Source organism: Sabethes cyaneus, chromosome 2 (assembly GCF_943734655.1).
Source record: "Sabethes cyaneus chromosome 2, idSabCyanKW18_F2, whole genome shotgun sequence".
In the NCBI taxonomy this organism is placed as follows: Eukaryota; Metazoa; Arthropoda; class Insecta; order Diptera; family Culicidae; genus Sabethes; species Sabethes cyaneus.
In genome coordinates this window covers 132226506-132250637 of record NC_071354.1, presented here as the reverse complement: position 1 = coordinate 132250637, position 24132 = coordinate 132226506, and the positions used below count along the sequence as shown (strand labels likewise).

Genomic DNA, 24132 nt, shown 5'->3' with positions numbered 1-24132 from the left:
AGGGGGGTGGCTCTCATACAAAGTAAGCAGAAATTTTTGCATAATTCAAAACGTAATCGAGCTCGAGAAATTTTAGATTCTTCCATAAAACATTAGTCAATAACAATACCACCAAAAACTAGCTGATTTCGTCCATACGAAAAGATAGAACAATTTTGGAACAAAATTGTTAATAATAAATCGGTGAAGCCTAGATAATAAGTCAAATTAAATAAATGTGAGAAAAGGTAATAATTATTTTAAAAACAAAATTTAAGAAAAAATACATTGTTGAAATGAAAATAAAAAGAAAAAAATGTTAAAATTACTCTAAGTCTATGGTTTCTGACCAGTTTTCAACTGTTTTCAAGCAAACTTCACCGATATTTATTGCGATTTTGACAACCTCGCTATTTAAGGGTTAGTAATAAAACGATGTATAAACTTCGCAGCTTCCCGAGGCCTGGTGATCCGAAGCACCTTTTTCCCGCGCAAGGATATCCACAAAGCCACCTGGAGATCACCTGACCAACGTACAATGAACCAAATTGACCACGTTCTCATAGAGGGCCGGTTCTTCTCTAACATCACGAACGTACGCTCCCGTCGGGGTGCGGATATAGATTCTGACCATTACCTAGTAGCAGTACATGTGCGCTCAAAGCTGTCCACCGTATACCGGACACGTCAAAGCCGCCCTCTTCGGCTGAACACCAGGCAGCTAGACAACCCACAAGCTGCCGAGAACTACGCGCGAGTACTGAATGAGGCACTGCCCTCTTCCGAGGAGTTAGGTGCTTCAAACCTCGAAGACGGTTGGGGCAGAATACGCTCGGCCATCGGAGAGGCCGCTACCGCGGCACTAGGTATTGAGCCTCGGAGTACACAAAATGATTGGTTTGATGGGGAATGCCAACAAGCGGTGGAAGAGAAAAAAAATGCTTGGAGAAATTATCTAAGTATTGCCACTAGAGAGAACCTGGCCAAGTACCGACGAGCTAGGAACCAGTTGACCACGATCCTGAGGAGAAAAAAGCGCCAAAACGAGGACAGAGATCGTGAAGAATTAGAGCAACTATTCCGAGCTAATGACACGCGCAAGTTTTATGAGAAGGTGAACCAAACTCGAAAGTGCTACACACCGAAACCTGACATGTATAGGGACGAGGGAGGGAATCTAATTACAAACGAGCGCGAGGTGGTCGACAGGTGGAAGCAGTTCTTCGATGAACACCTCAATGGCGAAGTCGCAGAAGGAGGCGGAACGGAAATTAACCTAGGAGCGCCCATGGAAGATAGTGATGTCCTAGCACCTGATCTCCAAGAAGTCAAACGAGAAATCAGGCTGCTGAAGACCAATAAAGCCGCTGGGAAGGACCGCCTACCGGCAGAGCTTTATAAACATGGCGGAGAAACGCTAGCAAAGGCTTTACACTGGGTTATTTCTAGGATTTGGGAGGAGGAAAAGCTACCGGAGGAATGGATGGAAGAAGTGGTTTGTCCCATCTACAAAAAGGGTGATCGGCTAGACTGCTGCAACTATCGTGGTATAACGCTGGTAAACGCCGCCTACAAGGTACTCTCCCAGATCCTGTTACGCCGGCTGTCACCGATAGCACAAGGTTTCGTAGGGAATTATCAGGCGGGTTTCATGGGGGCTCGCGCAACTACGGACCAAATTTTTACTATCCGACAGATTTTGCAGAAATGTCGGGAATACAACGTGCCCACGCATCACATCTTTATTGATTTCAAAGCAGCATACGATACAGTCGATCGAGACAAGCTATGGCAGATAATGCACGAATACGGTTTTCCGGACAAACTGACGCGACTGATCAGAGCTACATTGGATCGAGTGATGTGTTTCGTACGCATCTCTGGGACACTCTCGAGTCCCTTCGAGACGCGACGAGGGTTGAGACAAGGTGACGGTCTATCCTGCATGCTGTTCAACATCGCTCTTGAGGGGGTGATCCGACGAGCGGGCATCGAAACGAGAGGCACGATTTTTACCAAGGGTAGCCAACTTCTAGGCTTTGCAGATGACTTCGATATCATTGCCAGGAACTTTGCGACGGCGGAGGCAATCTACGCCAGACTGAAAGCGGAGTCTAGGAGAATTGGGCTAAAAATAAATGCGTCGAAGACCAAATACATGAAAGGAAGAGGCTCAAAGGAAACAAATGCGTGCCTCCCACGGACGGTAACCGTTGACGGCGACGAACTGGAAGTGGTAGAGGAGTTCGTGTATTTGGGATCGCTGGTGACCGCGGACAACAACACTAGTAAGGAGATCCAGCGGCGCATCCAAGCGGGAAATCGGGCCTACTTTGCCCTTCGTAAAACGCTACGATCAGGAAGCATACGCCGCCGCACGAAGCTAACAATGTACAAAACCATTATTAGACCGGTAGTTCTTTATGGACTTGAAGCCGTGACGCTGCTTACGGAGGACATACGCGCCCTTGCCGTGTTTGAGCGGAAAGTGCTGCGGACGATATTTGGCGGAGTACAAACGGAAAGCGGAGAGTGGCGGAGGCGTATGAATCACGAGCTACAGGCACTGCTTGGGGAGACTCCCATCGTACATCTAGCGAAAGTTAGCAGGCTACAGTGGGCCGGACACGTCGTAAGGATGCCGGACGACAGTGCGACGAAAATAGTCCTCTTCAACAACCCCACCGGCACCAGGAACAGGGGGGCCCAACGTGCACGATGGCTCGACCAGGTCGAAAACGATTTGCGACTTCTGAGACGACTAGGAAATTGGCGACGAGTGGCCCAAGACCGAGTTGAATGGAGACGAGTGCTTGAAACAGCACGAGCCACCCCTGCTCTATGCTGCTGAAGAAGAAGAAGAAGAAGAAGAATAAAACTAAAATTGCTACGTGGTCTTAGAAATTTGCGGTATGATTTAGGAATATCTTGGTTGATTGCAAGATTACAATTACCTTCAGCATTATGCATCTACCCCCTTTTTAGAATGACGCAGCAACACGCGCAGGGTCCTCTAGTTATGTATAAATCAAAGTGTCTGCTCATGGGCGGGAAAGACGGACACTTGATATGGGAAAGACGGACATTCGCGAAAAGGTGTCACGAGGCGACGAATTATCAGTATTAATTGAGGCGAACCAGCCGCAGGCTGAAAACCTCTCTAATATAGAATTAAAAAAATCAGAGGGGTTGTGTACAAGACACGACCGTATATATAGGTGACGCAGGACTACGTAAGTCTCTTTGTAGTGATAGTTGCATGTATTCATGCTTGTAATCATTCGATCTTTCATGTATACATGCTATATGCAACTTATATACATGCTACATGCATTGTATGTAACATTTATCAAAGTAGTAACATTGCATACATTCAGTTCTCAAAAGATTGTGCATTTGAAAGCACTTTATCAAAATCAAGAACACAAACTATTGCTTTCCTGCTACCTTACTGAAATTAAAGATTGTTTTTATAATCCATGGTTTCCCACGTTGAAGGGATTTTACCAATTCAATCCTATTTTATCAACAGCACATCTTTTCACTACACTTCTAATGAAACGGCAAGCATGCGTATTCATACAGTGTCGTATTATAACCGAATAGTACAGCTGTAGCACATTTTCCCAACACAGATATCAAGTTCGCCGAGGTTTAATCGTCTCGCAGTAAAGAATTTGCGATCTGTTGGAACAACGAACTTGTGTCATTTTTTCTGGCACCTTTCCCTAACACAGACATCAAATTGGACTAGGTTTAATCGCGTTCGTAAGAAATCTGTTGGTACGAGGGGACTTTGTTACTCTCTCAGGCGTACTTCCCAAGCAAGGATATCAAAATGGTCTAGGTTAAACCGCGGTGTTAAGAAATCTTGTTGAAATGAGGAAACTTTGTCACTTGTTTTGGCTTACTTCCCAAGCACAGATTTCAAATTGATATAGGTTTAGATCATCGTAAAGAATCTTCCAACCAATCACGAAGCGAGAATTCTGGTAAAACATAGGTTCATCGATTTCAATTTTTCAATAGTTCAACATCAAGAATCCATACTTTTCTTCATTTGGGTCAATTCTTAAAAGATTTTCCGATCGATTGGTGTAAGAATATTGAAAATCGAACGGAAAACCGTTGACCTATTAGCGCTCAAAACCTTTCATTTTTCGTGACGCTCGCATTTTTCGATTTTTTGGAATGACACCCTATCTCAAAACTTGCCGTAAGACGTAGTCTTACGTCAAAAAAAATCAGAGGGGTTGTGTACAAGACACGACCGCATATATAGGTGACGCAGGACTACGTAAGTCTCTTTGTAGTGATAGTAAAATGTTGTTCATGCTTGTAATCATTCGATTCTGCATGTATACATGCTATATGCAACATTTGACATTTATCAAAGTAGTAACATTGCATACGTTCAATTCTCAAAAGATGCATTTGAAAACAATTCAACAAAATCAAGAACACAAACTATTGCTCTCCTGCTACCTTACTGAAATTAAAGATTGTTTTTATTACCCATGGTTCCCCACGTTGAAGGGATTTTACCAATTCAATCCTATTTTATCAACAGCACATCTTTTCACTACACTTCTAATGAAACGGCAAGCATGCGTATTCATACAGAGTCGTATTATAACCGAACACTACAGCTGTAGCACATTTTTCCAACACAGATATCAAATTCGCCGAGGTTTAATCGTCTTGCAGTAAAGAATTTGCGATCTGTTGGGACAACGAACTTGTGTCATATTTTCTGGCACACTTCCCTAACACAGACATCAAATTGGACTAGGTTTAATCGCGTTCATAAGAAATTTGTTGGTACGAGGGAGCTTTGTCACTCTTTCTGGCGTACTTCCCAAGCAAGGACATCAAAATGGTCTAAGTTTAACCGCGGTGTTAAGAAATCTTGTTGAAATGGGGTAACTTTGTCACTTGTTTTAGCTTACTTCCCAAGCACAGATATCAAATTGGTATAGGTTTAGATCATCGCAAAGAATCTTCCAACCAATCACGAAGCGAGAATTCTGGTAAAACATAGGTTCATTATTTTCAATTTTTCAATAGTTCAACATCAAGAGTCCATACTTTTCTTCATTTGGGTCAATTCCTAGAAGATTTTCGGATCGATTGGTGTAAGAATATTGAAAATCGATCGGAAGACCACTGAGCTATTAGCGCTCAAAACCTTTCATTTTTCGTGACGCTCGCCTTTTTCGATTTTTTGGAATGACACCCTATCTCAAAACTTGCCGTAAGATGTAGTCCTACGTCAAAAAAAATTGTTCGGCTTATAAATTTGACAGCTGACAAGGAAACATCACTATCGGTCACAGGCTTAGAGCTTAACCATATACACCATATTATAGTCCTGTCGATCAAGAACTTCACTCCACTGCTCGTAAAGGTGTAGCCTATGAAACTTTTTTGAGAAAACTTAACTAGAAATTTGTATGGGCATTTGACATAATGGAGGCGCATGGTACATTGTGAATATCCGGAACGTTTAAGTAACAGTTCAAAAAGAAAATGATATGGTTTGGAAAAGGATGATTTGATTACGCAACAATCATTTCTAAAATCTTTTTTGTCCACCTGAAAGTGTTATTAAGCTTTTCTCATACTGATAATACGTTAATTGCGGTTCAAGTTATTCGTTTACGATACAGGACGGTATTTTCTCTCTATTTAACTAAATACGGTAGCATTATTGAGCCAAACGTTCAGAGACGTTTACAATAGTTTTGCTGCTGGATAACCGAAAAAATCATTCCTCTTAACCTTTTCTTTGTTACGTATCATGTTGAATAAAACAGCAATTGGAAATTTGCAAATATACTCCAACAAATCTGGTCTGATGGGCAGCGAAATTGCCAAGCAATGGATGAAGTAGGTTGCTAGACGTTGGGAACAACATTTCGATACATTGTTGAATGGTCAACAAGATGGAGCGCTCAACAGAAATAGGACAACGACTAAAGATGATGGACGAGCTGTGGATCCACTAACTTTGGACGAGGTTATAAAAGCAGTGAGATAGCTGAAAAATGGCAAAGCAGCTGAAAGGATGACATCCCTGCTGAACTTTTGAAAGTCGGGAGTGAACTTTTGAAAGAACGGGTGTAATCCATCAGATTATACTAAAAGATATAGACTAAAAGACTAAAAGGAGGAAATTCCTACGGACTAGTTAGAAGGTCTCATATTCCCTATTTACAAAAAAAGCCATTGACTCGAATGCAACAATCACCGAGGCATTAATTTTCTCAATTATGCATACAAACTTCTCCCCCGTATCCTGTTTCTCAGACTGATGCCATTGCAGGAGATCTTTGTTGGCGAATACCTGTGCGGTATTCAAGAGAGATGGTCCAAGACGGACCAAATGTCCACCTTGCGAAAAATCCACGATAAATTCCGAGAATTCAACTTGCAGACTCACCATTTGTTTATAGACTTTAAAGCGGCGTACAGTTCAGTTAAACGCAATGAGCTGTGGCAAATTATGCTCGAATATGGTTTTCCAACAAAACTGATAAGGCTGAAACGTTCTATTGTTAATGGTTCCAATCAAGCATTAGGATAGCGGGTGAAACATCGGACTCATTTGTGACATTAGATGGTTTGAAGCAAGATGACGGGCTATCGAATTTGCTTTTCAACATTGTATTGGAAGGTACTATTCGAAGAGCAGGCATGTAGAGAATCGGTACCATCTTCACGAAATCTCATATGCTCCTAGCGTTTGCGGACGACATCGGTATCATCGGTGTTAACCGTAGAGCTGTGGAAACAGCGAATACGCGTCGTGAAGTGGAAGCTGCGCGAATGAGACTTTTCATAAATTCTTCTAAAACAAAGTATATGTTGGCCCGTGGGTGTTGGAACTGCGGTGGTGATAGTAGGAGATACTTTCGAAGTGGTCTACGAATTTGTTTACCTTGGGACGTTAATGACAACAGGGCCTTTTACGGATTACGTAGCCAGCTGAAGTCCCGTAGTCTGCAACTCCGTACAAAACTCGCGCCCTATAAGACGCTAATTCTCCCGGTGGTACTCTACGGCCACAAACCGTGGAAATTGAAAGAAAGCGACCGACGAGCTCTTGTCGTTTTTGATCATTTTCACGATCACTTCTTGGCGGCATATCAGACAAAAGAGGCGCCACATTCTCTGATGGCGCATGAATCATGAAATCTACCAAGTAAACCAAGATGCGAATATTATAAAGCGACTAAACCACAGCAGATTAAATTGGCTGGTCACGTAGCAAGGATGTTGGATGAGAGACCAGCGAAAGCAGACCGCGTACCCGTTGGATGAGTGCGGTTAATGTAGCTGCTAGAGCAGCGGGTGTTAGGGGCTACTGGAGAGCGGCAGCCCAAGACCGAGAAATGTGGAGACGGCTCCTGAATTCGGCATGGATTCGATAAGTGGATTGTCGCCATAAAAGTCAAGTAAGTAAAGGATGAAGGAGGCTTTATTGGACATAATTGAAGATGACAGAGTTTTAAAAATTAATTCGTGGTCCGGTTATAAGCAAATGATGGAGTAGCCGCAAATCGCTCAGAAAAAATTGAAAATCATTTTACTTCTGCCTGACTCAACCTCAACCTCAACCTCAACCAATTACATTTGTAGTTTCAATTCAGAACACCAAACATTCGTATCGGAATTAACGAGGAGAAAAGTTTAATAACACTTTCAGGTGAACGAAAAAGGGATTTTAGAAAGGCTTGTTGCATAATCTAATTATCCTTTTTCAAACCATATCATTTTCTTTTTGAACTGTTACTTAAACGTTAAGATATTCACAATGGACCATGCGCCTCCATTAAGTCAAATGCCCATACAAATTTCAAGTTAAGTTTTGTCAAAAAAGTTCATAGGCTACACCTTTACGAGCAGTGCAGTGAAGTTCTAGATCGACAGGATTACACTATTGTGTATATGGTTAAGCTCTAAGCCTGTGACCGATAGTGATGTTTCCTTGTGAGCTACTAAAAATCTGCAGTATAATTCAAGTGTTCATTCAGTCTATAGAAACATTTCCCATCATTGATTTGCTTCAAAAAAATATTGTTTATGAAATATGACAAGTGTCCGCCTTTCTCGCAGTGTCCGTTTTTACAGCCCTTCCCCTACTAAACTACTGAACAAAACTGAACAATTTATATGTCGTTGGATAAATGAAATGACCACCCATTTTTTAGGGGGGATAAGAGAGCAATTTTATGGAGGGTGTAAGAGAAGGGGGGGGGGGGGGCTCCTATACAAATGAAACACAAATTTCCTCAAAACTCGAGAACTAATCAAGCAAATGGAAACAAATTTGGCATGTTGGGGTTTTTGGTGGCATGAACTTATTTTATAATGGTTTAAGACCCCTCATCCAGGGATAAGGTAGAAGGATAAGGACTTTCATACAAATAAAACAGAAATTTTTGCGTTTGTGCCAAATTTCCTGGTATGTAACAAGCGGCAAGCTGTGAAAGTAGTAAAACCTTCTCGGAGCAAGAGACAGTGAATCGACGCCGCTAACTTACGTATCTGTTGCGATTCATGTCAAAAACGAATGGCACGTCATATTTGCGATGAACGTGCTTTGGCTTTAATGTTATTTGTAACCAATGGCCCTTTTAAAGGTCACAAGTGAGTTAAAGTAAAATTATTGAAACATGTCAAGCTACGCATAATCATATTCAATAGAATAATCTATGGGCTGTTCTTTCATTTCTATTTCAACCTTTATGATGCACACTAGTGATTTTTAAAAGAAATCTCTATGTCTCAATGGTTGCAGGCGTTGTATTTATGAACCCCCGTCCACGTATTTTCATAACCACCATTGTATTCAATGAAGAATTGGATTTGAATGTTTCACTCTTCTCTTTTAAACATTCCCTGAATGGCATTCAGAGATTCTCATAAACATACATATGCCAAACATGTGAACTGCATTAGTCTTTGATCTAATAATCTGATATAGTCCTTCGTCACCCTTTCGTACAACCCTTAGGGCACTTAAAAAAGCTTTTGTTAGAAAAACTTTTCCCCCTTCAGTTTGACCATCTTGCGATATATGAAAGATTTGTAGGCTACATAATTATTTATCTTCAAAAAAAAAATTATAACTTCTGAGGTGGCGTTTTTTAGGAAATCGATTTTTAATTTTTAAAATGATTTTTTTTTCAGTGTAGAAATCAATTTTTAAATTTTTCTAAGTATTTTCTAAAAGTCACCCATAGATAATTTTTTCGTAGGTCCTATAGTTTTCGAGTTAATTTTTTTATTAAAAAAAAGTGAAAAAAAATTGTGCCCTTTCCAAAAGCTTGTCTAGACCAATATTGGAAAAACTAAGTATGCAAAGTTGCTTATTCACATGAACTCTTTACATACACAAAGTTTCATTGAATTGAGAGGGTCCTGTGCCTGCCAAGCTTTGGTCGAGTTGATAATCACGCTATGATTGGTTATAATTGGCTCTCGTTGTTGCTTGGTTCGATCAGTGGATCCTGCAGCTTGGGTAAAGAGATATCCCAAGCAACAATGTGAGTTTTATTGTACTCTTATGCTGGTCTTCAAGACCAATTTGTGTCTTAAATGCCATCATAAAAGTGCAATAAAACCCAAATTGTTACTTGGGATGGTACACATACTTAGTAAGCGCTACTTAAATTACCCTTCCTTACCTAATTGTCCGCTCTTTCCCCTTTCACGTCTTCTCCCACTCTGTTTGGATACGACAAACACCTTTAATTGTTTCATTACATTATATGAAAACATTGAACTTGAATTTCATTACTTGGGCTTTTGACAGTGGTCTCAAATATACAAACTCATCCATCACTTCGAGCCGTCAACGATCACTACACAGAAAAGAAATAAAAGTTGAAATCCAAATACGTTAGGTGATTTTACCTTCTACAGATACTTACAAATCTGGCGGTAATAGGAGAGGGAGGACTTTTTTCCAAAAAACTATAACTAACGACTAGCTCGGTCGGACTCTTGTTAACAAGGTCGGCTACCCACCAATGTGCTGGAGGCAACTCACTTCCCAGAAACTTACCGCGGACTAACAAGCGGACAAAACACCAAATACACATACAAGACAGACATATGACTCTGCAAAGAAAGAATTATACAATATAAATCAAATATAATACAAAGCTGACGATGTACAAAACGCTAATAAGACCGGTAGTCCTCTACGGACTTGAAACGGTAACTTTGCTTGCGGAAGACATACGTGCACCTGCCGTTTTGAACGAAAGGTATTGCGGACTATTTTTGGTGGAGCGCAAACGGAAAGCGGAGAGTGGCGGAGACGTATGAATCACAAGCTACAGGCACTGCTTGGAGAGATTCCCATCGTACACTTGGCGAAAGCTGGGAGACTACGGTGGGCCGGCCACGTCGCAAGGATGCCGGACGACTGTGTAGTGAAATCCGTTCTCTTCAAGAACCCCACCGGCACCAGGAATAGAGGGGCTCAACATGCACGATGGCTCGACCAGGTTGAAGCCGACTTGCGTGTGTCGAGACACGCAACGAATTGGCGACGAGTAGCCCAGGACCGAGCAAAATGAATAGGAATTCTTGATACGGCAAGAGCCATCCCGGCTCTCGGCTGAATAAGTAAGTAAGTGAGTAAGTAAGTAAGTAAGTAAGTAAGTAAGTAAGTAAGTAAGTAAGTAAGTAAGTAAGTAAGACGGTCGGTCTATTCACGGCGCTCATGGACGACTTATCGGTTTTGGCGTCGAAGAGCGGGGATCAGGCGCAGACCTCCTCAGGCCTTCCTCTCCGAAACGTACAAAGACTGATATAACCAGGGGTGCCTTTGCAGGTCTGCGAAATATCTGGCGCTCAAAGATATTACCATAAGCCGAATTTTAAACTTAAACGTGAAATCTGTGTTACTGTACGCCTGCAACACGTGGTGCAACGCAAAAACTGCAGATATTAATTGACATAAGCTCACGAAATATCATTCATACCTAGTGGCCATTGTCGATGTCATCAACGGTCGATAACACCAGAAATTCAACAACCTTGAGGAGAAGAGCAAACGAAAGCACTTTACTGGCATCTACAAGAAAAACGAAGAAGAGGTCGACCCTGAGGCTCATGAGGATTCAGCTTAGCCAATGACATCTGGGCCGTTAATGAGAACCTATCCTAGCGATAGGCCATAGGTGAAAGTCAAGAAGGGTAACCGTCGGCAGTGGAGATTTGGATCAATAACATGGTGAACATGGATCAAAAAGTAAGTAATTAAGAAAGGAGGGGAAAGAGTGGAAAGAAAGGGTGGGGGGGTCTTTGACCTTGAAATGCGGTCAGGCATTAATATTAATATTTTTTGGGTATCAGCGAGCCACACGCCCTGGCAGGTGTTGTGGGTTCAAATCCGGTTATAATCTTTGATTATAACTTGGTTCGACCTATGCACCTTCCAGCATTGGACAAAAGATAGGAGTCACAACGACAACTTGTTAAGCATAGCTACCTATTACCCTCCACCCTTCCTTTCCACTCTTTCCCCTCCTTTCCCAAAAAAATTTCATTACTTTCCTCTACCGTCCCTCCATCAACTGTAGAAACCATCGTTTCAAAAAAATATTTATATTAATGCCTGACCGCATTTCAAGGTCAAAGACTAAAAACACGAGTTTGGTCAAGTAATTAAGCCCAATTATAACAAGCACATTTAAATTTTACAACTGATATAAACAAAATAGCTATTCATTTTAAGTCAATTACGAGTATTACGGAGTTTCCACCTATTTAGAGTCCTACGCGAAAATTATTAGCGTGCTTATTTTCTGCGTTTACCACACATATTTGCAATTTAGCAATTTGAACCATCAGTTTTTCGTTATTGCCTCCCCACTGCACCCCTCCTTGCTTGTTAAATTTATTTTCAATGTATTTAGTAAGTACAGGATAATTCTTATTAAAAAACGAATTTGCGTACGACTCGTAAAATTGCTGCCAGTTGCAATAACGTGGTGGACGAACCAAAACGATTCGCACAGAATCTCTGAATTTTTCGCATTGGAATCGTATGTAGGAATTCTGCATAGGATTCGTACAGAATGCCTTGCTTTTAGAAACAGGATTCATGTATGAGAACCCAAAAGGTGAATTGCCAGGATACCTATAACTTGGTGAAAGAATTCCCTTTACTATGAAATGGGAATCTTCGTGATTCTGAAACAGGAATCAACAGAAAAGATAACGTCCCTTACTAACACATACTAGATGTGTTAGTAAGGGACGTTATCTCTTCTGTTGATATATGAATTTCTCGTATTATACTTGCAATCGCCTTCTGTGATTTGAGGATACAAATTCTTATTAACGAATACGGCATACCTTCTCTTTCTATGTTTCTAGTAGGCCCCATATGCTCTGGAGAAAGTTGACGATAAATATTAGAAATACAATCATTTGCACAAAAATCAGCAATATTATATATTTGTAATAGAATAAAACATGTTATTTTTGATTACGGCTCAAACTATATTTACATTTTGACAAATGATTGTGTAAACATGTTTTCATGTATAATACGTGTTGTTGAAAGAACTATGGCTAGCCTTGACTTTTCTCAGGATTGATTAAATGCTACACTTTACCTTCAGTCATGCAACGAATGCAGTAGTTTGTAGCAGACCTACCCATATCTTCGATTCATTATGTATTATACTCTGGCTAGACGCTTTATTGTTTTAAATTCATTGTACTAGAGAAGATAAATGGTCCATGTACAGCTATCTACAGAACGATAATAAATATTTACTATTTCGGTAAATATGGTAAATAGCGGCCAGTCGAGCTTTTAGTTATACATAATGATAGGGGAAAGATAGTTAAGCTGTCCGATTGAATGATTTAACAAAAACTGTGTTTCCTGTTTCGACAGTTAATTTTTATCATTCCTCCAAAATTGTTTAACCAACCAAACTTAAACTAATGAAAATAAAAAAAAACACATTTTCTTATTTCGATTTTTTTTTGTTTTGTTGGTAAATGTTTGGACAAGACTTCTATCAATTTTGAGCTTTGTGTGTTCATTTTCTTTTTTTTTTTTTCAAGTTGTGTTTTATTTATAAATCTCAAAAGTAATTAGTCTTTTCCAAATTTCTACCAGCAAAACAAAAAAAAGTTGGTTCCAATACATTGATTTATTTCCAGGAAACAAATACATCAAGTTTAATCAAATTCTAGACCGTGTTTCTTGAGCATATAATCAAATTTTTTTTTGTCTAGAAGTATTTCTAGCAGTCATCATCGCAGTTTCTAAAGTGGAAATTTCAACAGATATTTAAGTGGGATTTAAAAGAGTTTTAGAAGTAAAATGAATTCTCCCCTGTTTTTGAAAAATTAAAAGTAACGTGATTGTATATTATTTATCTAGAGAACTCATACTTTTGCTATAATTCATGTTTTGTGCAAAAAGACACAAGCCGTTTAAGTCAGTTTAATCTCAGTCTAAAAATTATTGGAATCAATTTTAATGTTAATCTCGTATTACGTGTCTTGAATAAGCATATCATCAAAAGCTGGTCTATGAGTTTTGCGTTATTGTTTTTTTATTTATATTATAATATTAATTATAATTTAACATACATCTATTACAAAAAAAAATCTTTACATTGTATCAATTCAAAAAACTAAATTAAAATGTAAGTTATAAGGAAGAATGATGTGATGTTCGTCTCCCCTATGCATAGGAATCTTAAATATATGAACAACTTCTCTCACGCGAAGAAATACTTAATCTACCCTTCTTTATTCCAAGGGTATATTTATTTTGGCGACATATAATGCTATATCTATACAGAAATAGCATGGGCACTAAAGAAATTTCAGAAATCACGCAGTTCAATGAACTAGGTACCTGTAGTTGTCGTTCATAGCGCTACTAGTAAAGGGCACAATGACAGGAGAAAAATTAATGGGCCTTTTTCGCGTGGAATATTAATGCCCAAAAATCTTAGCGGTAACAAAACCAATTAGTAAATACATGGTGATACGTCCTGAATTGAACAACTTCGATTGACCGTTGCTACAGGGTTCATCTGGTGCTTCAAATGGGTACCTGAAATAAAGTTAAATGGCTATTATTTTTTTTGTGGGAAAAATTTATTTACTGTGGTTATACTGTGCTTTGTTCTAACCAAACCTAGCAGAACAACATAGAATGAGGTTTTATGTATCATGAACACGAAAATATAGCTAGTATATAACTTTGTTACTTTTCAGTTTAAGGTCGCGCGACTAGCATGGTGAGAGATGATAATTTTTTTGAATGAAAATGCTAATCAAGGAGAAGAAAGGCGTTCTAAAACTCTCTTCCTTGTGTTTTCACTATTGAGCACTTAGCTGAAAACGTGAACATTTATTGACTGCTTTCAGGGCCGACCAATAAGCAGTTTCTTAAGACAACCGTTCTTTAATTTGATCTTGATATTGTAAAAAAATCGATATGAACGTGCTGTACCTGTTTCTTCTAATATTCCGATTTAATTATTATTGTATCTTATTTTTGACTATTCGATTCTGTTATTTGTGCCCGCCCAGATAGCTCTGGGGTACGGTGCTGGCATAACAAGCCAGTCGTATATTCGAATCTCGACTAGGTGCCGCCACAGAGTTAATAGGATCTTTGCACTAGGCTCGTAATTTTCCTGTACTCTAGTAACCCGCTGCGAAGTCTGTCGATAAAGAAGGGTCAAGTTCATAAGGACGTTTATACCCATGGCTTTGATGTGTACTGTTTTTTTATTATGTGTCCATGTACGCCGGTCCGGCAGAACAAAGGGATGAAATCAGAGATCTCCACTGCTGACGGTTACCCGCCATGGCTTTTACCTGTCGCCAGGACAGGTTCTCGTCTACAGCCCGGATGTCGTTGGCTAAGCTCCGTCGCCATGAGCCTCTGGGTCTGCCTCTTCTACGCTGTCCTTGTGGATTCCAGTCGAGTGCTGCTCTGCAAACCTCGTTCGCTCCTTTCCTCAAGGTGTGTCCGATCCACTTCCACCTACGCTCACGAATTTCTGTGGCTATCGGCCGTTGATGACACCGACGATGGAGTTCCTCATTGGATATCCAGTTATCAGGCCACCAGGCACGAATAATATATCGCAGGCACCGGTTAATGAATACCTGCAGTTTTTGCGTTGTCTCCGCTGAGACACACCACGTTTCGCAGGCATACAGCAGTACGGATTTAACGTTTGAATTAAAGATTCGGGTTTTCGTACGTAGAGTGATCTGGTTTGAGCGCCAAATGTTTCGCAGACCTGCAAAGGCACCCCTGGCCTTTCTGATCCGTGTGGCTATATCAGTCTTGGTACCACCATCGGGCGTTGTTTGGCTACCAAGATATTGAAAGACAGCTACCTGCTCAACTTGTTGTCCCGCTACTGTAAAGTTGGTGGAATTGTCAGTGTTCACTACCATAGACTTAGTTTTCGCCACATTGACTGTGAGACCTGCTGCTCTCGGAGAGGTCGTCTAACTTGCTCTGCATATCATTTCGGCGTTGTGCGAGCAAGACAATGTCGTCGGCTAGGTCGAGGTCATTTAGCTGCTCCATCGTTAGAGGATTCCAAGGCAATCCTCGATTTGGTCTACTGTCAACTGCTCCAACTAATATCTCATCCATAATGATGAGAAACAGAAGCGGTGATAAAATGCAGCCCTGTCTCACGCCAGCAGTAACCCTTATGGGGTCGGACAAGACGTCGTCGTGCAAAACCTTGCACGAGAACGCCTCGTACTGAGCCTCGATGAGATGGACTAGCTTATCTGGAACTCCTCTACGCCTAAGTGCGCCCCAGATGTTTTCGTGATTGAGTCGGTCGAACGCCTTTTCGAAGTCAACGAACACCAGCAGAAGAGAGTCCTGGAATTCGTAGACAAAAGTGAAAACATTTCACACCCCTCAAGACATCACTGTCAACCGCATAGTAGGAAAACGTAAAAGCATTAGGATAGTTCAAAATTGATGGCGTTTTGGGTTAGTAGATTGAGCATATTTGTATAGTGTCATTATTTTTGTTTATCTCAAGAAAGTTGTAGTTGAAATGTAAATTTTTCAAGTAATATTTTTAGTTAAAGCTTGCCCATAAATATCCTAGAAATTTCATGAATCTTTAGATGCCTTTAATAATGTTTAAGCGGTTTATAATTTAGTTTCAATCAGCGAGGCATAGTGCTACATGCGGTATCGCTGTGCTGTTAAATATCCCAAGAAGGGTACTCTTTTCAGCGTCTAGCGATCCTGCCAAACCATACTCTGTCTGCTCCATCGCCTATAAATGACGGCAACAGCTTTCGAATCACACTCTTCAGAAACTGGCTATAGATGTTTCAGTATAGATAGCATCGTCACCGCGTAAAAAGCTGTTTGTTTTATTTCCTCTTCATATCCATATGGCCGTGTCACACTCCGGCTAGCCAACTAGAAATATGAACTGCACAGCCACTCAATCAAACGCTTAGCGTGATGCGATGTTGTGTTTAAATTTTCAAATATTAACTCAACATGAGAATAAGATTAATTTTCCCACGCCTTGGTGAACATTTTTTCAACGCTTTTCTCACTTCTTTTGCCTCTCATAACTTCGCTGTTAGTTACTTACCGAGTATCCGTGTCACGGTATTTTATTTCACTTTTTCTGTAGATATTGAGCAGAAGGAAAAAATAAGAAAAAATGAACACTACAGAAAGAAATCGATACTTAGTTGAAGTAATTCGATGCTGTAGGTATTTACCAACGCTTAATTTACCAACATTTACACGGTATTGTTCGGGCTTATCAATAGGTTATCGCCTACCAAAAATCAGTTATATCTATTTGAAAAATCCTGAGTAATTACGATGAGCAAATTGCACCACCGAAGGGCCTATTCGGTGGATTGCTGTACCTCAACAGCAGAACAAAAGGGATTCAAATAGTTTAGGGTGATTTATCTAGTTTGGACAAGCGTTACGCCTTCTCTATTTTGGACATTTCCAAAATAGAGTACGCGTAACGCCTGTCGAAAATATATAAATCACCCTATGTGTTGGTGTTTTTCAAGTGCTGCTAATATACCGGGAAGATAAATATGGAGTATGGATATGCTAGAGCGCTAGAGCGTTCTTGGCGCTTCTACCTTGCGCATTTGTTTTGTAGTTCTGGATAACTTCTCGCTACTATATTTTTAGCACTCGAAAAAAGAGCACATCCAAAGGATGATACAAATGTGTACTATTTTGAGAAAGTAACAGGTAGCTAATATTGTACTCTTGGCAGGCTTTGATTGCCACCAAAGCCAGGTGGGTGCTTGAACTATCCCTGATTTTCTCAGATCGCTCATTATCTTTGAAGTAGGAAAAGTGGGATTTCGCATTTGGCAACAAGTGCGTGTCGTCTATGTTGCCCAAATCGAAACCGTGCCAACTTTTTTGATATGACAAAATTGAATTGAAATGCGTTAGAAACTGAGTAAATATTATTAGTCAACGATTGCAACCGTTTTATGTCTGAAAAGTCCACCAAGAGCTATCCGTCCGGTGCAAGTAAGTTTTTGGCAACCTGCGGTAAGGCGTAGTCCTACGGCAATAAAAATATTATTGTTCAAAACATTCTATAACAGCAAACTTTTTTTCATGAACACATTGAGGGCATCATTTTTGTTTCATTGAAGGCATGTATGCGGAAACTGACTGTTATTTAGGTATAGGGTTAGACGGGATAAGAAGGCCCGGCGGGGTAAGACGGACCACATCGATTTCGAATAGAAATCCCGAAATTTTTTGCAATTAGGCTACCGTACCTTCTTTGTTAACGCATTGGAGTACTTTCGAAACACTCTGTGGCTCTCAGCCACACGAAACGTTAAAATTAGAATCAAAACAAACTATTCGCTCGTCGTGACTTTGTGTGATCTAATTTTAGCAGTAACAAATTCAAGGGATTTTTGCAAAACAACGGAGTATTTCGACGTTTCTCCGAGTCACTGACGTTTGTAAAACGATTCCTGTTTTGTGTGTGTCGAAATAGGTATGTAAAATAGTACGGCTTAAGTGAAAAAAGCAAAATGGTGAAGATTGTGAGCTAGGGATAAGACGGGTCATTTTTCACGGGGTAAAAGGGCTATGCGTTGTAGCGCTAATAATGTTTGAAGATTTTCCAGTGTGATGTTCGTTGTTGTTTGCGTAGATGCCTCGAAAGTATATTAGAAAAACAGCGCGGATGCAGTAGACGGCGGATCAGATGAATCAGGCCAAATTAGCCGTGGATAATGGTATGTCGTCGTATGTTCAAATCTCGGCTGGGAGAAGCTGTTAGAGTCAATAGGATCGTAGCAAATGGCCCTGCAATTGCCCTGCACTCTGCTGGCTGCGAAGTCTGTTGTATAAAAACAGAAGGTCAAGTTTCGATAACGGAATGTAGCACCTAGGGTTTGATTTAAAGCGGTAAAGCGGTTCTATGGACTCAGTATGATCAAAGAACTGGCATTTGAGTTGGCTGAGCAGTACAACTTAATTTTATGTTAGTTACAAGCTAATTTTATGCTATTTTATGAAAAATCTTTAAAAAATTTGTTTCTGTTGAGTAAATACCATTGAAGTTAGTTTTACAACTCTAAAAACGCATGAAAACTGCCACGATGTCTAACTCCGTCAAGGTCCGTCTTACCCCTTTGGTGGTCCTTCTTACCCCACCTGAAAATTGACGCGTGATATTTAGACGGTTTTACGAAAAATCGTGCAAAAATACACAAAACAAATAATTATATAATGGTTAATGGTAGATAAATAAACGCTTATTCATGTGTGATACAAGAAAAAGCGAACTTTCGAACGCATTTTATGCTAGCAATTTAATTGCTTAGGGAGGCCATCTTACCCCGTCTTCCCCTATTTTTATAAGGAAAATATTTTGTGTTGCCAAAAACGGATACCTTTGTTGCCAAAATCGAGGCCTGCCAAAATCGAACCATGCCAAATTCGAAATCCCACTGCACCAACTTAAAAGCTGTCTTGAAAAACCACTGCTCAAAAAGGCTATTGTCGATCCAACCAGATCCACAAAAGATGCCTTTTATGGCTCCGATTTTGTAAAAGCTTTGAAAACTTTGTGACCGCTTTGTAAATTTGGCATTGAATAGCGCACTTTCAACTCAACTGGACTCCGTATTTTGAATGTGCGACCGGCACAGAAAGTGCAATAAAAATGCGGCAAGATGAAATCGCTATAGTAGAGGTCCAGACACAATACATACGGATTTTACCACGTTGCTGATATTCGATGAAAAACCTACGGGGAGTAGGGTAACCAACGTATTTTGGACCCCCTCAGCAGCTGTACATAATTTGGACACTTACAGCAAAATCAAATGCAAGTGTCCAAATTATGTACAGCTGCTGATGGGGTCCAAAATAGGTTGGTTACCCTAGTGGCTGTCAAACTCATACATTTTCGATGTCCCCCTATGCGTGGGATACCAAACTGATAATTTTGACAGGAACCAAAAAATTTGCTTGGAATTCCCCTCTACCGAGGACCATTTGAAAGTTGCTCTCTTCACTCCTACTTGAGAAAGAGATATCAACACACCATGCCCTTGTGAAAACCCCATGAAAAAACTGTTAAATTTCCGCAACGTATGCATTGCAGAAATGCATTGTTCCTTAAGAAAGAGAAATACAACGACAACGACATTATGCAGCTGTTTCGTTCCGTCACGGGAGAGAATTTTCAGCTTTCCTAAATATAAACAAGTAATCGCTTAGGTAGGGTATGTTGCTGCTTCGTCATATTTGCCTATTCTCGTCCTATCCAACACAAATTATTAATAATATCAACATTTTTATCAAAGCGAGCTAAGATATATTTTAATGCTTTTAATCATTAAATAAGTCCTACCAGCCAAATTTCCTACGTTTTTTCGTGCGACGAAGAAGAAAATGTCGACTAATCGTTTTAATTTTCGTTATTCATAAGTGAAAATAACTTACGCTAGGCATTGTCGTTATTCTACAGCCAGGAAAACTTGCCTGACCTGCGGAAATTTTGCAGTATAACATTTGTCATGCCGTCCTACACAAATACATGCGCGTTATCTTTGTAAACATTGTTGTGATTTTTAGTTCGGACGATGAAAAATTTTGATGGACGGATTTTAAAACGGTAAGACGAATTTAAGAAATAAAGTCAGTTGCGTAATTTCAATAATATGGTTTAATAATCGCTTTTCAGTGATTTCAAAGTTTACGGATCGGAAGATAAGTGTCAAATCAGCACAAGAACTTTTGGAGTATGCATTAAATCCATCCAACAAATGATGAAAATTAGAATCGCTTTACTTACTACGACGAGAATTAGAAAGAAACCCTATATGTAACCGCTATCGATGATATGAAAAACACACCATTTTATTCACATTTGCTTATTGTATAAATTAAACAACTGTTAATACAGTTTCACAGAACAATTCTGCTTCTTTTCATCAAAAAGGAACCCAATAATTCTATTCTAACTCAAAACAATAAATAAATGTTTATTCACTAGTTGAAAAATCATCTCATTTGTAATTCCAGCCTAAACAATCTAAGGTGCATCATTTAAACTATTGTACAAACTAAAATTGAAAGGCACGATTCTAAAAACTTTTTCCATGTCTGGTAAAGAAAACTTTAACCACTCTGGATAACACTGATCAAGTTTTACAATCCGGATTTAAAGGTATAGGTATTTATCCTTCAAATCCAAACGCAATTATTAAAAATCTTCCCGGTGGAAGTGGGCGTGATCCGGAAATCGCAGATAATTTATGGTCCAAGGCAGGCATTCATAACTGTACTGAACGAAATTAAGACCGCTTAAGCTCCTGCTCCACAAAAACAGAAAAATTAAGGTTGAGCCCCGGTAATTGTTAATCGGGGATCATTTTAAATTGAGAGAAGATCATTCTACAGGCAATAAAAAATCATGATTGAACCAGTTCACACAGGTACACGCAAAGTACAGATAGCTCGAAGTAACAAGGTTATATCCAACAGACAGAAAAACAAATCAAATAAATAAGCCGTTACATATTCATTACGTTAAAACAAATTACGTTACGTTAAACCAATAACATATACAAAACTTAAACAAAGACATTTAAAATTCCTTCACTGAACTCATAAATAAACTTTTTCGCGTAACTTAGGACATTCATGGGTATAATGATTAAACATTTGCAAGTCGGATTCCATATTTGTATCTTCAAGTGACAAGAAACTTATTCCAATTAATGAATACATTAAACTTGTTCAACAACTCGTCTAGTTGCAAGTTACCCTGTTGACATCGTGTAACAAGCTACTTTTCAATTTCTGCAATAGCAAGTATTGATCACACATTTTTTTCATTTATCCAAATGTGTTGTATATACGGTATTACATACGAAAACTCTGCAAGGTACCCCATTAGACGGTACCAATTGCGTTAAATTTTATTTCAGCGCAGTGCATATGTTGAAGATCATGAATACTTATTACATCAAGAACTAAGTTTCTCACAATGACATGAGAAATATACTCTCGGAATTTCATACAACTACAGCGAATGTTACATAATGCAGCTATTGCGCTTAACAGAGAAGACTAGACCTCAAATGATTGTTGAATGTCGGGTGTTAAAAATATGTATTACTTTAAGAAAGCATTAGCTATAACAATCAACTCCATAAAAATCCCCTAAAGAGAAACTAAAAACCAAGCATGCAACCAACAGCACAAACCTCCCAAATCTACTTCAGTACGAATATTAATGAACATAAAATGTACAACGCAACAAAACTGGTTCGACAGGTGATGTGATGTGATGTGAAACAATTAGATGCGTGTATTGAAGAGCCATATCTGGCCAATATTTAATCTTTCAAAGCAGTACAGTCACTGTGTACAGTGTAAAACTTGATATCATAAATTAGTACTCGACAACGTAACAAAACACAAACGGTAGGATCATCAAAAACGAATATTTACAGAATTCCTATTACGCCGCATACAACTCGCCCACCAGCATTCCCCGTTTTCAGTGAATCTGGATGATTTGTTTTTCCAAAATCATCCACGCCAGAGTGTACAACAATGGCCCGACCAACGACGCTGCGAGTGCCATATAGAGAAACTACCGTATCGGAAAAGGACGTTTTTGCGATTCCATTCTCGTCGGCTAAGATATTGCCAAGGTCACCCACGTGACGCACTTGGTCATCGGGAGCTCCATGCGTTACCTGAAATTATCCGTCAAAGTTACTTTTTGCAGTAGTAAAATTTATCTGAACCAACCTTATCAGGGTTATAATGACCACCAGTGCTGGCACAACCATCACTTAGATCGCCCTTCTCGTGGACGTGGAAACCGTGTTTACCGGGAGTAAGCCCAATGACGTTGACCTCTATGAACACAGGTTCGGTGCAGGATGGTTGGGATAACGTAACATTGCCTGTTACACCGGAAGTACCTTGCAGGAAAGCAAATGCCTTCTTCACCTGGTCCTGTTGAGTAATTTAATGTTGTTACATTAGTATATAATTATAAACTTGATTTATTTTGAGCAACAATGCAATATTTTAATTTAGGTCACAAAGTAGAAAACACTGTCAACATTTCAAAATTATTTTCATGGATTTACTGATCCAAATTTGAATATTCTCCAATTTCCAGAAAATTTGATTTTCATTGATAATATGATCCATTCTAAACAAAACCCGCTGTAAAAATGTAACATAACATGAATCAAACTAATAATGGCCGAACTGAAACGTTGCCATTAGACGATTGACTTCCTAACTATTTTACTCTACTGCATTGCACCACTAAAACATTTTTCAATTCCGAACAAAACGCCATTAAGTTTTATTTATTTATTTAAAGCAGCTTCATCCTTTTAAAAAATATGTTTTCAATGGATTTGAGGTAGCGAAATATTTGGATATGTGTCTTCCTACCTAGTTTCTCCAATTCCGAGTACACATACAAGGTCACCGATTTAAATCACACTAACTGATGACTCCAAATCTCTTTTCTTACTGTATTTTATGAAGATCAATACGAATTTATGGAGATTCAGATTTTTCAATTTGAGTAAACTATTCTGTTAAGCAAATGAATTGAAAAAGTACATGATTCTAAACTATTTTCGGGGTCCATAAAAATTGTATTATATGATGCAAACAATAGATTACAAATACGATTTAGCGCGGAACCACTACACGACTTCAATGGACAATCGATCAAAAATCGCTTTTTTCATTTGTTTTGCTCTATAACAATGGTTATTTGTCTATAGCACCATCTTTACGCGTTCTGCCTAGGATTCCATTGTGCACTTGAATGTGCACCCGCTAATGATAATTTTAAAACCTGAATAATAAAATTATTCCAATTATACTCTTTTTTTGTAACTATTTTTTAATCACACCTTTATGTCTGTGCGTTACACCGGCACAACAATGCGATAAACTTCACTTGACTGATTACGGCAACAAAAATGCCCTTCCCCATTTGTTGATTCTAACCGGCCACAAAAACCGGAGCTTACATCGGAAATCACACTTTGAGTTCGGAAACGATTTGCGTCCCAATTGAACCAAATTGCTTTGACAATAATCTCACTTTTCCACATCAGTGATATGCATCACAGTGGGAGCACGACCAGTTTCAAGTATTCACAACCATGTCACTTTTTATCAGCTGTTATCGTTACTGTCAGTTTTCACGTAACGTATTTTCTAATAGATTCTTTAATTTAGATTAACTCACAGCCTTAACCAGTGATGTATATCCGAGGAGCGCCAAAGCAATTAGCACCTTCATATTAACTTTTTGAACACAAACTCAGATCGAAGGAGAGAGATAGAATGAATACTATATAACCTCTACTGTACTAGAGAGATAAAAGTGAAGTACACAACTGAACACCACAAAGTCTGGGGTACGAATGATTTAAACTGCCACCCGAGCAGCGGTTGAGAATAGATTCAATTTAAATCCAATCTCGTGAATCTCGTGATCTGCAAGTCTGCGGTCGGTGCTATAAATTGTTGTAGAGGTGCGCCAATGCAACAGGTTTAGATTGAAGTGCGAGGGATGG

The 24132-nt window shown here is 39.4% G+C and overlaps 1 protein-coding gene across 1 annotated transcript; it reads right to left on the bottom strand.

The window, feature by feature from the left end:
• Positions 1-21971: 21971 nt before the first annotated feature.
• Positions 21972-23928, bottom strand: LOC128738652 (uncharacterized). The gene is made up of 3 exons (XM_053833959.1): positions 23802-23928; positions 22325-22534; positions 21972-22269 (listed from the first exon to the last, which is right to left on the bottom strand). The coding sequence occupies exons 1-3, from the start codon at positions 23853-23855 to the stop codon at positions 22015-22017; spliced, it is 519 nt and encodes a 172-aa protein (XP_053689934.1). The 5' UTR covers positions 23856-23928; the 3' UTR covers positions 21972-22014.
• Positions 23929-24132: the final 204 nt, after the last annotated feature.